Consider the following 16,176-nt stretch of genomic DNA (forward strand, 5'->3'; position numbering starts at 1 on the left):
ATGGGGGGCAGTGGAGGTGATTGGGGGGCTATGGAGGGCAGTGGAGGTGATTGGGGGGCTGTGGGGGCAGCAGAGGTGATTGGGGGGCTGTGGGGGCACAGGGGTAGATGGAAATGCTATGGGGTGTGGGAGGAGGGACCCATGGGGCCATCCAGTCCATGGGGGCCATGTGGACACTGTGGAGGGCACCTGGGATGGCTGTGGGGGCTCTGGGGGTGCAGGAGGGGAGGGTGTGAGGGGCACTGAGCCCATGAAGGGTACGGGAGCCACATGGGCACAGCAAGGGCGCAGGGAATGGGGGGGACAGGGGTGGTTGTGGGGCCCAGGGGGTGGGGAGGGCTGGAGGCCACCAGGGGCACAGGGGGTGCTTGTGGTGACTCTGGGGGTACAGGGGGCTCAGGGAGGCACAGAGGGCACTGTGGGGCACACAGAGAGCTGTGGGGACTGTGGGGGGCACTGGGGCTAAGGGGGGCACTGGGGGGGCACTCAGAGGGGCTGTGGGGGCATGGGGTGGGCATGGGGCACTCTGGGGGCGCACAGGGGGCACGGGGGCAGCGGCAGCAGCAGGGACAGGGGCTTCGGGACCTGCAGGGTCCCCGCTGGCCGGGTGCCAGTGCCACGTCCCCCCAAGGCCCAGGTTAATGTTTAACCCCCCCAGGGCCCAGCTGGGCACCGGGTGCCCGTTCCCAGCGGTGCCCTTGGGTGCCCGCGGGGATTTAAGGCGGGCGGGCGCCCCGGGACAGCCACACCGGAGCCATGGCTGCGCTGCTGAGCCTTGTCCTGCTGCTGGTGGCCGGCGGTGAGGTGTCCCCTGAGCCCCCCGCGTCCCCAGGCTCGGCTGGCTGGGGGATGCCGGGGGGTGACGGTGCCACCGTGTCCCCGTGTCCCGCAGGTGCCCGCGCCGCCGTGCTGCCCGAGTCCCGCGTGGTCAACGGGCAGGATGCGGAGCCCTACAGCTGGCCCTGGCAGGTGAGGGACGGACGGGGGGACAGGGGACAGACAGGGGGACAGACAGACAGGGGGACAGCGGGACAGACAGGGGGACGGGGGACAGAGGGACAGCGGGACAGACAAGGGGACAGGGGACAGACAGGGGAACGGGGGACAGACCGGGGCACAGAGGGACAGACAGGGTGACAGAGGGAGAGACAGGGGGACCGGGGAGAGGGGGACAGACAGACAGGGGGACAGGGGACAGACAGGAGGACAGGGGGACAGCGAGACAGATAGGAGGACAGGGGGACAGACAGGGGGACAGCGAGGCAGACAGGAGGACAGGGGATAGGGGGACATGGGGGGCATCAGGACAAGGGGACATGGGACAGGGGGACAGAGGGACAGCGGGACAGATAGGAGGACAGGGGGACAGAGAGACAGAGGGACAGGGGGGACGAGGGGATGGGGGCACAGAAGGACAGGGGGACAGACAAGGAGACAGCGGGACAGGGGGACAGCGGGACAGACAAGGAGACAGCGGGACAGGGGGACAGTGGGAAATGGGGACAGTGGGACAGGGGACGGGGCGACAGAGGGAGAGCGGACAGAGGGAGAGGGGAGAGGGGGGACAGCGGGACAGAGGGACAGGGGAACAGAAGGGCAGGGGGACAGAGGGACCCGTGTGGGTCGGTGGCACCCAGCGCTGTCTCTTCCCCCTCAGATCTCGCTGCAGTACGAGCGGGACGGGACCTTCCGCCACACCTGCGGGGGCACCCTGATCGCGGCCAACTGGGTGATGACGGCCGCGCACTGCATCTCGTGAGGGCATCGGGCACCGGGATGGGCACCGGGCACGGGGATGGGGCTGTGGGGGTGTGGGGTGTGGGATGTGGGATGCGGGCACCGGGATCGGGGCACAGGGATGGGGGCTGTAGGGTGGGGATGGGGCTGCGGGATGGGGGATGCGGGATGGGGGCACCGGAACGGGGGCTGCGGGATGGGGATGGGGCTGCAGGGATGGGGGCACCGAGATGGAGGCACCGAGATGGGGACGCCAGGACCAGGCACCGGGACGGGGCTCCAGGATTGGAGCTGCGGGATGGGGCTGCAGAGATGAGGGATCCAGGATGGGGTCTGTGAGATGGGGGGAGCGGGATGGGGGCTGTGAGATGGGGCTGCGGGCAGGGAGGAGTGCAGAGAGCTGCGTGGAAGAGACGCGGGGTGCAGAGCTGGGTGTTGGGGTGCGGAAGTGGGTGTTGGATACGGGGGTGGGTGCAGGAAGGGTGCAGAAGGGCACCAGAGTGCAGGGAGGGGGGCAGGCTGGAGAGGTGGGTGTAGCGGGAGCCTGCGCTGGAGGGAGCGCAGAACGGCTGCAGGAGGAGCGCAGGGCACAGGGGTGGGAGCAGGAGGGGATGTGGGGTGCAGGGGTGGGAGCAGGAGGGGATGTGGGGTGCAGGGAGGGGTGCAGGAGGGGATGTGGGGTACAGGGTTGGGCGCATGGAGAAGGTTCATGGGGGCACAGGGGGGTCCTGGGTACGGAAGGGGTGCAGGGAGGGAGTCCTGAGTGCAAGACGTGGTTCTGGGGGCAGGGAGGGCATTCCCGGTGCAGGGAGGAATTGCCAAATGCATGGAGTGCATGGGTGGGGTGAGAAGTGCAAAGTGGATGCAGGGATGGATGCAGGGAGGGGGCTCAGAGGGCAGGGGGTGAGTTTGGGCGCAGGGTGGGTGCATGGGGAGGTGCAGGGCCGGGGGTTTGGGTGCAGGGCCGGGGTTTGGGTGCAGGGCCGGGGTTTGGGTGCAGGGCTGGGGTTTGGGTGCAGGGCCGGGGGTTTGGGTGCAGGGCCGGGGTTTGGGTGCAGGGCCGGGGGTTTGGGTGCAGGGCCGGGGTTTGGGTGCAGGGCCGGGGTTTGGGTGCAGGAAGAGGCTCAGGGTGCAGAGGAGATGGGGTTCAGGGCGCGGAGAGGTGAGTTTGGACGCACATTTGGCGCATGGAATGGCACAGGACATTGATTTAGAGTGCAGGGCAGAGCGTGTGGGTGCATGAAAGGCTCCCGGGTGCAGCAGGGATGCCGAGGGAGCGCCGCACGCCCTGACCCCCCCTTTCCCCGCAGCAAATCCCGCACGTACCAGGTGGTGCTGGGCGAGTACGACATGAGCACCGGGGAGGGCTCCGAGCAGCGCATCCCCGTCAACTCCGACGACATCTTCGTGCACCCCAAGTGGCTCAGCTTCTGCGCGGCCTGTGGGTGAGCGGGGTCCCTGGGGAGGGGGCTGGGGACGCCGTGCCACCCCCGGCCGCCCCTCTGACCTCTGTCCCCCCGCAGCAATGACATCGCCCTGATGAAGCTGCAGCGCCCGGCCGTGCTCTCGGCGCAGGTGCAGGTGGGGCGGCTGCCGCCCGCCGGCTCCGTGCTGCCCAACGGGTACCCGTGCGTGCTCAGCGGCTGGGGACTGCTCACCAGTGCGTACGGACAGACAGACAGACAGCCGGGATGGAGGGGAGTGGGCGGGCAGGGGGGATGGACAGAGGGATAGGCGGGGAAATGGATGGGAAGGTGGAGGGGGGATGGACAAATGGGGAATGGTTGGGGAGATGGAAGGAAGGGATGAGGGATGGATGAGAATTGGATGGATGGATGGATGGATGGATGGATGGATGGATGGATGGATGATGGATGGATGATGGATGGATGGATGGATGGATGATGGATGGGATGGGATGGGGAGATGGAGGGACGGATGGTTGGGGAGATGGTTGAAGGGATGGTGGGATGTGGAGGGAAGGGAGGGTTGGGTGGAGGGATGGAGAACAGATGGGGAGATGAATGGGGAGGTAGAGAGAGGCATGGATGGACAGATGGATGGATGGATGGATGGATGGATGGATGGATGGATGGATGGATGATGGATGGATGGATGATGGATGGATGGACAGATGGATGGATGGATGGATGGATGGATGGACAGATGGATGGATGGATGGATGATGGATGGATGGATGGATGGATGGATGGATGGATGAGGGATGGATGAATGATGGATGGATGGATGGATGGATGGATGGATGGACAGACGGATGGCCATGTGCACACCCCGATGCTCTGATCCCACAGCTGGGGGGTCTACTCTGCCGGACCGGCTGCAGCAGGCCGAGCTGCCCGTGGTGGATTACGAGCACTGCACCCAGCCTGACTGGTGGGGCGCCCTGGCCATCCGCAAGACCATGATCTGCGCCGGCGGCGCCGAGAAATCCGGATGCAACGTGGGTACCGCTCTGGGGGGAGGGGGCACATCCCAGACCCACTGTGGTGCTGACCCGGCCTCACCCCACCCCTCAGGGCGACTCCGGGGGACCCCTGAACTGCCAGGCTGAGGATGGCACCTGGGAGGTGCACGGCATCGCCAGCTTCGTGTCTGCCCTGGGCTGCAACGCTGCCAAGAAACCCACGGTGTTCACCCGCGTGTCCGCCTTCGAGGACTGGATTGCTGAGGTGGGCACAGGGAAGGGGATCCTGGGCTGCCGGGGGGCAAGGGTGCCAGGGAATTGGGATATCATGGTGTCAGGATGCCAGGGAATTGGATGCCAGGGGGCTGGGGAATTGGGATGCCATATCAGGGTGCTGGGTTCTGGAGTGCCAGGGAATTGGGGTGCCAGGGAATTGGGGTACCAGGGCACCAGGGCACCAGGGGGAAAAGGGGCCAGGCTGCTGGGCTGCCAAGGTGCCAGGGTATTGGTGTATCAGATTGTTGGGGTGCTCTGATGCTAGGGTACCAGAGGATGGGACTGCCAGGGTGCCATGCTGCTGGGGTGCCAGGTGTCGGTGCCAGGGTGCTCTAGGGTGCTGGGATCTACCAGGGTACCAGGCTGCTGGGTGCCAGGGCAGTGGGGTGCCAAAGTGCCAGGGCACAGATGTGCCACAGCACTGGGGTGCTTGTGTCATGGAGCTGAGGAAAAAGGGCTCTGAACTGCTGGCATGCCAGGGTACCATGGCACCAGGTCTCCGGGGTGCCAGGACAAAGGTTTGCCAGAGCTCTGAGGTGATGGGGTACCAGGGCTCTGGGTTTTGGGGTGCCAGGGAATTGGGGTGTCGGGGCAATGGGGTACCAGGACTGTGGGTTCTGGGGAGCCAGGGAATTGGGGTGTCGGGGCAATGGGGTACCAGGACTGTGGGTTCTGGGGAGCCATGGTGCTGGGTTCTGGGGTGCTGGGCACTGGTGTGCCAGGCTCCTGGGGTGCTGGGATGCCATGGTGCTGAGGTGATGGGGTGCTGGGGTTTTGGGTTATTAGAGTGTTGGGGTGTCAGGGTGTTGGGGGTGCTGTCCTCCTGTCTTAGAAACTTCTCCCTTCCAGACCATGAACAACAACTGAGCATGGCAGCGTCCTTGTCATCAACACCCCCCGGCCTGGCATCGGGCAAATAAACCAATAAACACCAACAGCTGGCACCAGTGTGTCCTTGTGGTCCTTGTGCTGGGCAGGGGTCTGGGGGCAGCAGGGGCTGCACCATTACCAGCAGGCAGTACTGGAAGCACCCCAAAGTGCCCAATGTCACGGGCATGGACACCCAAAGACACCCCATTCTCCCAGGGATGGGCACCCAGAGACACCCCAGTGCCACAGGGATGGGCACCCAGAGATACTCAGACATCATGGGGACAGACCCTGAGAAGTGCCCAGACACCCATAGGTGCCCAGATGCTGTGGAGATGGCACCTCAGACACCCAGATCCCACAGGGATGGGCACCCGGGTGCCACTCAGGTGACACAACACCAAGCACCCCAAAGTGCCCTGTGCCATGGGCATGGACACCCAGAGACACCCCAGTGCCACAGAGATGGGTCCCCAGAGATACTCAGACACCATGGGGATAGACTGAGAGGTGCCCAGACACCCATAGGTGCCCAGATGCTGTGGAGATGGCACCTCAGACACCCAGATCCCACAGGGATGGGCACCCAGGTGCCACAGGGGTGGCACTCAGGTGACACACACAGCGTCAAGCACCCCAACGTGCCCAATGTCATGGGCATGGACACCCAGAGACCCCATTCTCACAGGGATGGGCACCCAGAGACACCCCATTCTCACAGGGATGGGTACCCGGGTGTCACAGGGATGGCACTCAGGTGACACAGCACCCCAAAGTGCCCAATGCCATGGGCATGGACACCCAGAAACACCCCAGTGCCACAGGGATGGGCACCTGAGACACCCAGATCTCATAGGGATGGGTACCCACGTGCCACAGGGATGGCACTCAGGTGACACAGCACCAAGATGCCACGGAGATGGCACCCTTATACACGCAGATCCCACAGGGATGGGTACCCGGGTGCCACAGGGATGGCACTCAGGTGACATAGCACCCCCAAGTGCCCTGTGCCATGGGCACCTGCTGCCATGGGCACCCCAACACACACCGGCGCGGTGGCTCTGTGTGCCCTGAGGACACCCGCATGTCCCCTATGGGGCACCCAGTGCCATCCCGTGCCCCCACGGGGCCGTGCCCCCCCCAGGCAGTGGCACAGCCCCCTCGGGGTGCCCCAGGGCCCGGTGCCCATGGCCGTGGCCCTCCTGGCCCGGCCGTCTCCTCGCAACGGCCGGCACCGGCGCGTGACCGGGAACAAAGAGCCCTTTCACGGTGTCCTCGCTGCCACCGGCACCCTGGGACCCCCCAACGGGGCACCCCGGGGCCACCCCCCCACCCCGGGGCTCTGCAGCACCCCCGATTCCCGCTGCGATCCGCGTGGAAAATTCCAGCTGCAGGGCTGTATAAGTTTTATGGGCTCCTTGTCGCCGTGTCCTCGGGGACCTTTGCTCCCCCGCCGGTGGCCCTGGCGGTGTCGCCCGCCCCGCAGCCCCCTCGCTATCGCCGGCCCTTTGCTCCGGGCCAGGGGGAGGCTCGGCTCCCCCAGCTCGTGACACCCTTGCACAAGTTGGGGCCACCTGGCACAGGCCCAGGGTGGTGGAAAAGGGGACCCAGGGCAGGGGGTGAGGGTGGGGGGCACCCGCTGTACCCACCGTGCCACTGGTGGGAGCTGGGGTGGGGTGGCACAGGGTGGTGGCACTTTTTGAGTGCAGTCATGCTGTGCTGGCAGTGGGTGCAGGGATAGGTGTGTGGCAGTGCCAGGGGGCTGCTGTGGGGCTGTGGGACTGGTGTGGGGCTGGTGTGGGGCTGTGGGGCTGGTGTGGGTGTTGTGGGACTGGTGTGGGTGCCATGGGACTGGTGTGGGTGTTGTGGGACTGGTGTGGGGCTGGTGTGGGGCTGTGGGACTGGTGTGGGTGCTGTGGGACTGGTGTGGGTGTTGTGGGACTGGTGTGGGTGTTTGGGACTGGTGTGGGGCTGGTGTGGGGCTGTGGGACTGGTGTGGGTGTTTGGGACTGGTGTGGGGCTGTGGGACTGGTGTGGGTGTTGTGGGACTGGTGTGGGTGCCATGGGACTGGTGTGGGTGTTGTGGGACTGGTGTGGGGCTGGTGTGGGGCTGTGGGACTGGTGTGGGTGTTTGGGACTGGTGTGGGGCTGTGGGACTGGTGTGGGTGCTGTGGGACTGGTGTGGGTGTTTGGGACTGGTGTGGGGCTGTGGGACTGGTGTGGGTGTCATGGCACTGGTGTGGGGCTGTGAGGCTGCCGTGGGACTGGTGTGGGGCTGTGTGCTGCTATAAGCACCGCACAAATACAGGTGGTGAACACTTGGCAGAGGTTTTGTGAGTATGGCATGGGTGCTGTTAGTGTGGGATGGGTGCTGTAAGCCTGGCATGGGTGCTGTGGGCATGGGATGGGTGCTGTGAGCCTGGAATGAGTGCTGTGAGTGTGGGGTGGGTGCTTTGAACCTGGCATGGGCAATACAAAGCACGGTGTGAGCACTGTGAGCCTGGCAGGGGTGCTGTGAGTGTGGCATGGGTGCTGTGGGCCTGCCAGGGGTGCTGTGAGCCTGGCATGAGTGTTGTGAGCAGGATATGGGCGCTGTGAGCCTGGCAAGGGTGCTGTGAGTGTGGCAGGGGTGCTGTGAGCCTGGCACGGATGGTGCAATCCTGGGATGGGCCCTGAGAGCCTGGCATGTGCTCCATGAGTGCGGGATGGGTGCTGGAGTGTGGGATGGGTGCTGGGGGTGTGGGATGGGTGCCATGAGCTGGGTGTGGGTGGGGTGAGCCTGCCCAAGGGGCTGCAAAGCTGGCAGAGGTGCCATGAGCGTGGCACGGGGGGTCCACACCTGCAGGAGGCGAGGAGTGAGCCTGGAATGGGCGCTGTGAGAGGTGTCAGCAGAGCGACAAGGGCGCTGCGAGCCTGGCACGGGTGTTATCAGCGAGACACCCGAGCTGCGAGTGTGACACAGGTGCTATCAGCGCCCCATGGGTGCTGCCAGCCCGGCCCTGCCGTTGTGGGTGCTGCGAGCCTGGCACGGGCGCTGCGAGCCTGGCACGGGCGCCGCAGGCTTGGCACAAGCGCTGCGAGCCTGGCACCGGTGCTGCGAGCCTGGCGTGGGCACCGGGAGGCTGGCAGGGGCGCCGGGAGGCTGGCAGGGGCACGGCGAGCCTGGCATGGCCCCCCGGCCCCCCGGGGCAGCTCCTCCCTCGCCGGTGGTGCCAAGCGGCTGCGAACCCCCCGTGTCCGTGTCCGTGGCCTCTGGCCGGACCCACCCCCGCCGGGTGACTCAGCCCGAGAGGCTTTTCCTTATATAACGCGGCACCGCGCGGAGCCCCACGGAGCGGCCCCTGCCTCAGTTTCCCCGGGCCGGGGCGTCACTGTCGCCGCTGCCGCAGCCGCCGCCGCCATGTGGATGGTGTCACCGCCGGTCGGTAAGTGTCACCTGGATGCCGCTCGGCCCCTTGGCGAGGTGTCCCCCATCCCTAAAAATTATCATTTGGCGGGAGTTAGGAGAAAAATTAGGGTTATGGGGGCAGAAATTTGTAAAATACATGCATAGCCCCCCAAAAGTAGGTTAACTTTGAATTTGTGGTGGCTGAACCCCTTTTCTTTGCGCCTCGTAACGCACCTGGAAAGAGCCAAAATCACCTTGTTTCCCCCCACAAAGTAAAGATAAAAGCAGCTGGAGCTGCGCAGGGTTAAGGAATTCCCTCCCATCCCAGCACGGAGATTTTGGGGTGACAAACGCCAGGATCGGGCGAGCTGGGGGGCCCCGGCCGTGCCCGGGTTTGCGACGCTCGCAGGTGCCTGGAGCCGGTGCTGCCGCAGCTCCGGAACATTCCCGGCGCCTCGGGAATGGGAAAGGGACGGCAAATCCCTAAAATTCCACTCTCCAACATCCCCAAACTCACCCCGAATTGAGGGATACAGGTGGGGAGCGCGGCCCCAAAGATCCGCGGCGGCCGTGCGGGAATGCGGGGGGATTTTCCCGGCTCAGCCCGGGCTCAGCCCGGCTCCGGGCGCGGTGTCCAAAGGTCGCTCCCGGCTCGGAGCCGCCGACCCCCGGCACCTCCTGGGCTCCTCTGCCGCCGCTTTTGCTGGCTTTTCCCACCTGGGGAGCTGCTTCTGGTGGCGTCCCGGCGATGGAGCGGCTCCGGGGGGGCTCTGAGGGGGTTCGGGAGGGGTTTGTCTTGCTCTGACGTGCTGTTTTCTTTCAGATGAAGGATCTGCCTGGCTTTGGGACACGGCAAAGGCGGGGGGCAAAGGACAGGACCCTTAAATTCTTTCCCTAAAGCTTAGCCCGATAGGTATATAAGATCCATAGAGCTTAAACCGGGGTTGGCTTTTAGTCTAAGCTTGGGTTCGGCTTAATTTTTTTCTTTATTTTATTATATTTTTACGGTTCTTTTATTCATTTCTTTGCCTTTTTTTTTTTTTTTTTTGGCCTCTTTTATTCCATTTTTTCGGCCGCCGGTGGGGAGCTCAGCAGCAGAGCTTGCACGAATCAATCCCCTGCTGCTTTCCTAAAGAGATTTTGGGGGATTTTGGTTTGAGGAGGGGGAACCCCTGCACCAACCCTGCTATGTTTGGTTTTTTTTGAGGGGGGCTGCAGCCCCTCCGTGGTTTGGAACACGCTGGGGGGTTTGTAGGTATTTTCCAGTCCACCAAGAAGCTGGTGCTGAGCGAGCAGGCGGGAAGGGGCCGGGCGCTGGAATTCCTGCGGAAAAACGCGGCCAACGGCATCTCCGTGGCCAACCTGCTGGCGGGGCTCTCCTCCATCCTCTGCAGCGTCAACAGGTGGGGAAAAACTGGGAAAAACGGGGGGAAAATCGGGGCTGGGGAATGGGGGTCACACTGGGTGTGCTCCCCTTGTGGCCAAGCTGGTGGGCAGGGTCCCCTCCTGCATCTGCAGCTTCAATAGGTGGGGAAAAATGGGATAAAAATGGGAAATGTGGTGGAAAAGAGGCGCAGAAATGGGGGTCAGCTTGGTTTTTTCTGCAAAAGGGGGAAATGAGAGGGTAAAGATGGTAGAAAAGTGTGGTTTGTCCTGGTTTGCTGGAAAAAGGGGGAGGAAAGATAGGGTGAAAATCGGGTAGAAAAGTGTGGTTTGCCCTGGTTTGCTGGAAAGATGGAAATAGAGTGAAAATTGGGTAGAAAAGTGGGGGCCAGCCTGGTTTTGCTAGAAAAAGGGGAAAGAGAGGGTGGAAAGATGGAAATAGGGTGAAAATCAAGTAGAAAAGTGTGGTTTGCCCTGGTTTGCTGGAAAAGGGGGGAAAGGGAGGGAGGAAAGATGGAAATAGGGCGAAAATCGGGTAGAAAAGTGCAGTTTGCCATGGTTTGCTGGAAAAAGGGGGAGGAAAGATAGAAATAGGGTGAAAATTGGGTAGAAATGTGTGGTTTGCCCTGGTTTGCAGGAAAATCAAGGGAATGGAGGGAAAAAGGGGGATGCAAAGTGGGGGACACTGTGGTTTGGCTCTCTCCTCACCTTTGGCCTCTGCAGCATCAATGGGTGAGGGGGGGAAAATGGAAGAAATGGGCTGAAAAGGGGTAAAAAAGAGGGTTGAAAAGTGGGGGTCACCCCAGCTTTTCTGGAAAATGGGGGAAATGTGATGAAAAATGAGGAAATAGGGTGAAAAAGGTGTAAGTGTGGTGAAAAAGAGGTGGGAAGTGGGGGTCACTCTGGATCTGCTCCCTCCATGGCCAATCTCAGGGGTCAGGCTCTCCTCCATCCAAAATAAGAGGGCAGGGCAGAAAAGGGGAAATGGGGGGGAAAAAGAAGAAAATGCAGGTTGAAAAGTGGGGATCACCCCGCTTCTGCCAGAAAAAAAGAGGAAATAGGGCAAAGATAGGATGAAAAGTGGAGATCTCCCCAGTTTTGCTCTCTCTGTGGCCAACCTGGTGGCTGGGCTTACCTCCACCCTCAACGATGGGGCAAACAAGGGGGAAATGGGGTGAAAAAGAGGGGAGCAGGGTCTGAGAAGTGGGGTGTCCCCCCTTAGGCAATACCAGTACTCCTGCTGGCTGCTGCTCCTGGGTTTCCTGCTGGATCTGGCCGATGGGGCTGTGGCCCGGCAGCTCGATGCCTGCTCTGCACTGGGTGAGTGCATCCCCCCGGGCCAGGGCTGACCCCATGGGCGTCCCCTGTGCCCGGTGCCCACCTGGCACTGCCCCTCGCTGCCCCCACAGGTGCCAAGCTGGATGATTTTGCGGATTTCACCACGTTCGGGCTGGGCACGGCGCTGCTGCTGCAGCCCCAGGGCGTGCTGGGCGGGCTGCTGAGCCTGGCCTATGTGCTGGCTGTGTTTGCCCGCCTCTGCTTCTTCTCCAGCGGTGAGTGAGCCCCTAAAAGTGGGGGGATTGGGCTGTGAGCCCCCACATTGTGTTCTGGTCCCTCTGGGTGACACTGAGTCCCTCTGAGTGCCACTGAGGGGACCCTGGCCAGATCCGGGGGGTACCGAAGGCAGGCAGGCTGATCCTGGGGGTACAGAAGGACAGAAGGACAGCCAGGCTGATCCTGGGGGTACCAAAGGGAGCCAGGCTGATCCTGGGGGTACAGAAGGACAGAAGGACAGCCAGGCTGATCCCTGGGGGTACAGAAGGACAGAAGGACAGCCAGGCTGATCCCTGGGGGTACAGAAGGACAGAAGGACAACCAGGCTGATCCCTGGGGGTACCAAAGGCAGCCAGGCTGATCACCTGCAGCTGAAAAGATGCTGGAACATGAAGATGAAGGTGTGGACTCTTAGCAGGGGTTAATCCAAAGGAGCCCCTACAACCTCGGGGTCCCTCCTGCTGAGAGCCTCAGAGAGGTGCCAAGGTTACATTTAAAGGGAGGTGGAAACCTAAAGTAGATAACTTTTTGCTAACCAATAAGAAATTTACTATAGATAACAATTTACTAGCCAATAAGAAATTTACTTAGATAACAATTTACTAACCAATAAGAAAAATTAAGGGATGGAGACTGGGAAATGGATGCTTAGGTCAGTGTATGGAGAAACACTTGAGGGGTTGACCCCTGGCGTATGGGCAATCACTCAACATCCTGGACTGAAAGTTCTGGATGGAGGGGATGGGATGCTGAGGGATTGATAGAGAGCCAGGGTGGGGATTTGGGGATGATCTCAGCAAAGCAGAGGGATTACACAGGTAAAAGGAGGGGAGTACAATGTGGGGTAAACCATCTGGGAGAAATACGGGGATATAAAACAACACGATTACAGAGTATTACAAAGTATAAAAACTACAACAACACTGAAGTGCTGCCACCCCCCAGGGATCCCCTTCACCTACCGAGGGCTGCCGTGCCCCTACGCCTCGGCGCTGCTGGCCAGCACCTTCCTGCTGACGGGGGGACACGTGGCCCTGCTGCGCGTGGCCGCCACCGCCATGACCCTGTTCATGGCCGACTGCGGCTGCTACCCCCACGACAGGGTGCTGGAGTCACAGCTCTGGAAGAAACTGGTTTATGCTGGAGGTAAGGACGGGGATGAGCTCTGGGGATGGTGGTGAAAGGGCAGGGGGAGCGGATGGCCAAGGATTGTCCTGCTCACAGGGGTGGTGGCCGTGCTGCTGGCGCCGACGGCGGTGGCTGCGGTTTATTGCCTGGCCTGGGCCACGTCCTACATCGTCTTCCCCTTCGCCCTCTGGAGCTGCAAGGCCTGAGCCCTCCCTAGAGCCTAGTAAAGCCTTCCTCATCCTCATCCTCGTCCTCCTCGTCCTTGCTTCGGGCGCTGCTTCCTCCCTTCGCGCTTCCTGCTGAATCTGGGTGGCAGAAGGAGCTGCTAAGGTAAAGAAAGAGAAAGGCTCAGCTGCAGGGAAACCTCAAAATCCCAATCCTTTGTGGGGATTAATGGAAACCCCAAAACCCCTGTCCTTTGTGGGGATCGAGGGAACCCCCAAAATCCCAATCCTTTGTGGGGATTGAGGGAAACCCCAAAATCCCAATCCTCTGTGGGGATTGATGGAAGCCCCAAAACCCCTGTCCTTTGTGGGGATCGAGGGAAGCCCCAAAATCCCAATCCTTTGTGGGGATTAATGGAACCTCCAGAAACCCTTTGGGGGGATCGAGGGAAGCCCCAAAATCCCTGTCCCTTGTGGGGATGGAGGAAAGCCCCAAAATCCCAGTCCTTTGGAAGATTGATAGAAGCCCCAAAATCCCAATCCTTTGTAGGGATCAAGGGAACCCCCAAAATCCCAATCCTGTGGGGGAATCAAGGCAAGCCTCAAAATCCCTGTCCTTTGTGGGGATTGAGAGAACCCTTAAAATCCCAATCCTTTGTGAGGATCGAGGGAAGCCCCAAAATCCAATCCTTTGAAGGGATCAAGGGAAGCCCCAAAATCCCTGTCTTTTGTGGGGATTGAGGGAAACCCCAAAACCCCAATCCTCTGGGGGGATCGAGGGAACTCCCCAAATCCCAATCCTTTGTGGGGATCAAGGGAAGCCCCAAAACCCCCACAAATTTTACACCTTTCCTTTGTGGGGATTGAGGGAAGCCCCAAAATCCCTGTATTTTGGAGGGATTGAGGGAAACCACATCCCCCCAACAGCAGAGAGCTCCAAATCCTTGGGAAATGGGAAATTTAGAGTTCTCCCTGACAAGAGACTCCCAAGCCCTTCTCTGCACAGGAACCTGAAGTTTAGGGATTGCTCACACTGACCAGTGAGAATTCATTACAAAGGGAGGTTCACACTCGAAAAACAAGGAGGGCCCTCCCTGGCTGGGAGGAGGAAGATGCTGATTAAACTTCCAGAGGGCTTCCAACACGGGATTCTCTGGGAGCAGTGGAATTCACCACTTAACCCGTGGCTGCAGGGAAACACCATATCCCAAACGTGGTTTATTTTCACCCCTCAGTGCGACACAGCTGGGGCAGGGAAAGGGGGGAAGCAGGACTCGATCCAAAGTCTCTGCAGAGCCGGAGGCCGCCGGACAGCAGCGGCTGGAGCAGAGGGTGTGGGCGGAGGAAGGAAGCGAAGGTCAAACCTGTAGCTGCAGGAACGCTCGGGATCCCCGGGGAGGCTCTGCCGGCAGCAGCAGCTGCGGGATGCGGCTCCTGCTGGATCCCATTGGGATAAACCCAGCTCCGGGAGGGCAGGACCCTGCCCTGCTGGATCCCCTCGGGATAAACCCCGGCTTTTGGAGGGCAGGACCCTTCCCTGAAGCAGGGAACGCGGGGTGGGGCCGTGGCTGGAGCCGGCACCCGGCGCTGCAGCTGCTCTGGCCTCAGCCCTGCTCTGGCCTCAGGCCATTCGCACCCGGAGCAAGCAGGAGCCGGGAGACAGAGAACCAGCAGAGATTTTATTGATACAAAAAAGGGCGATTTGATAATAAATACCGGGGGATTAGAAAAGGGGGGGTAGGGCAGAGGCCGGGCTGGCTGTCATTCCCCGGATCCCTGCATCTGCTTGCAGAAGGAGTCGAACTGCTGCTGCTCCAGCTCCGTCATCACCCGGTTCAGGGCGTAGATCTGGGGTGGGGAAAGGGTTAGGATGGCAAAGGGGGCTCGGCCGCGGCTTGGGCCGGGTCCCTCCCCATTCCCCGCTCCCACCTCCGCCCGCTGCCGCTGCTTCAGCTCCTGCTGTGCCGACCTCTGCTTGGCCTTCTCCAGGCGGGCCGCCGGCTCCCGCGGCTTCGGCCGCTCCTTCCGCGCCCCCGCGCCCGCATCCATGGCTGCGGCCCGGGCTGGGGTCACCGGGGGTACCGGAGCCACCCACAGGGACCCCCCGGCCCTGACACCCCCACACAGCCGAGGCTCGCATGGGGTGCCCCAATGGCATCCCCAAAGGGGACTCCCCACATCCACCCTGGGGGCCCGGGGTGACCCCCAAAATCATTCTGACCCCCAAACGCATCCTAAGCCTCACAGGAGACTCTCAAGCCCACCCGGAGCCTCTCGGGTGCCTCACACCCACCCCACAGTTATGCTGAGCCCCAACATGGGCTCCCCAAGGCTTCTCCCCGTCACCCCCCATTCCCCTCAGCGGCCCCATCTCCTCACACCTCGCCCCCAATACCCAGAGCACCCCCAAGCTCACAGACACCCCTACCCCAAACCCCCTCTCCACCCTCACAGCCCCCTGCACTCCATCGCCCATACAGACCACTGAAGCCCCCCAGGCCCCTCACAGCGCTCTCCATCTCCCCAGCCCCTCATAAATCACAACCCGCCCGAACCCCCCCCATCCTCAGTGCCCCCCCAAGGCGCCCCCCGTGCCCACAGCCCCCCCAGTCCCGCAACCCCCAGCGCCCAACAAGCTCCTACCCAGGCCCACAGCGACGCCTCAGCCCCCGGACTCCCTCAGCCCCCTCCAAGGCCCCGGTGCCCCGTCGCTGCCGCAGCCGAGCCCCTCAGGCCCCTCACTGCCCCATCCCCCCCCCCCCCCCCGGTGCCCCCCGCGTTCCCCGGTACCGGAGGGGCTGTGCCCGGGGCAAGATGGCAGGGCACCCCTTCCGCTTTTCGGTGCTCGATTGCCCACCCTGGGCGCACGCGCGGAGAGCACGGGCCGGGCCCCGCAGCGCCGCCTGGCGGGCGGGGAAGGGAACTGCTCCCAGTGCGCCCCACTGTCCTTTACTGGTGTGTGACACCCCCCAAACATCCCCCCAGTGCTCCTTTACTGGTGTGTGACACCCCATAAACATCACCCCCAGTGCTCCTTTACTGGTGTGTGACACCCGCCAAACATCCCCCCAGTGCTCCTTTACTGGTGTGTGACACCCCCTAAACATCCCCCCAGTGCTCCTTTACTGGTGTGTGACACCCCCTAAACATCACCCCCAGTGCTCCTTCACTGGTGTGTGACACCCCCTAAACATCCCCCCAGTGCTCCTTTACCGGTGTGTGACACCCCCCCAGTGCTCCTTCACTGG

At 62.2% G+C, this 16,176-nt stretch overlaps 3 protein-coding genes across 3 annotated transcripts; 2 read left to right on the forward strand and 1 right to left on the reverse strand.

Moving 5' to 3' along the window:
- Nucleotides 1-756: 756 nt before the first annotated feature.
- Nucleotides 757-6,861, forward strand: LOC128947546 (proproteinase E-like). The gene is made up of 8 exons (XM_054291848.1): nucleotides 757-799; nucleotides 893-969; nucleotides 1,658-1,755; nucleotides 3,048-3,182; nucleotides 3,261-3,397; nucleotides 4,050-4,198; nucleotides 4,275-4,469; nucleotides 6,487-6,861. Exons 1-8 carry the CDS (start codon nucleotides 757-759, stop codon nucleotides 6,859-6,861), a joined length of 1,209 nt encoding a protein of 402 aa, XP_054147823.1.
- A 1,638-nt stretch (nucleotides 6,862-8,499) lies between these two features.
- Nucleotides 8,500-13,008, forward strand: TMEM269 (transmembrane protein 269). The gene is made up of 6 exons (XM_054292074.1): nucleotides 8,500-8,736; nucleotides 9,955-10,102; nucleotides 11,305-11,402; nucleotides 11,492-11,635; nucleotides 12,582-12,782; nucleotides 12,861-13,008. Exons 1-6 carry the CDS (start codon nucleotides 8,712-8,714, stop codon nucleotides 12,968-12,970), a joined length of 726 nt encoding a protein of 241 aa, XP_054148049.1. The 5' UTR covers nucleotides 8,500-8,711; the 3' UTR covers nucleotides 12,971-13,008.
- Nucleotides 13,009-14,586: 1,578 nt separating this feature from the next.
- On the reverse strand, nucleotides 14,587-15,851 carry SVBP (small vasohibin binding protein). The gene is made up of 3 exons (XM_054292098.1): nucleotides 15,719-15,851; nucleotides 14,858-14,979; nucleotides 14,587-14,776 (listed from the first exon to the last, which is right to left on the reverse strand). The coding sequence occupies exons 2-3, from the start codon at nucleotides 14,975-14,977 to the stop codon at nucleotides 14,690-14,692; spliced, it is 207 nt and encodes a 68-aa protein (XP_054148073.1). The 5' UTR covers nucleotides 14,978-14,979; nucleotides 15,719-15,851; the 3' UTR covers nucleotides 14,587-14,689.
- Nucleotides 15,852-16,176: the final 325 nt, after the last annotated feature.

The sequence above is a fragment of the Melozone crissalis genome, unplaced genomic scaffold, assembly GCF_028551555.1.
Source record: "Melozone crissalis strain CALT ecotype California unplaced genomic scaffold, PUWL_Pcris_2 ptg000107l_1, whole genome shotgun sequence".
NCBI classification, from domain to species: domain Eukaryota; kingdom Metazoa; phylum Chordata; class Aves; order Passeriformes; family Passerellidae; genus Melozone; species Melozone crissalis.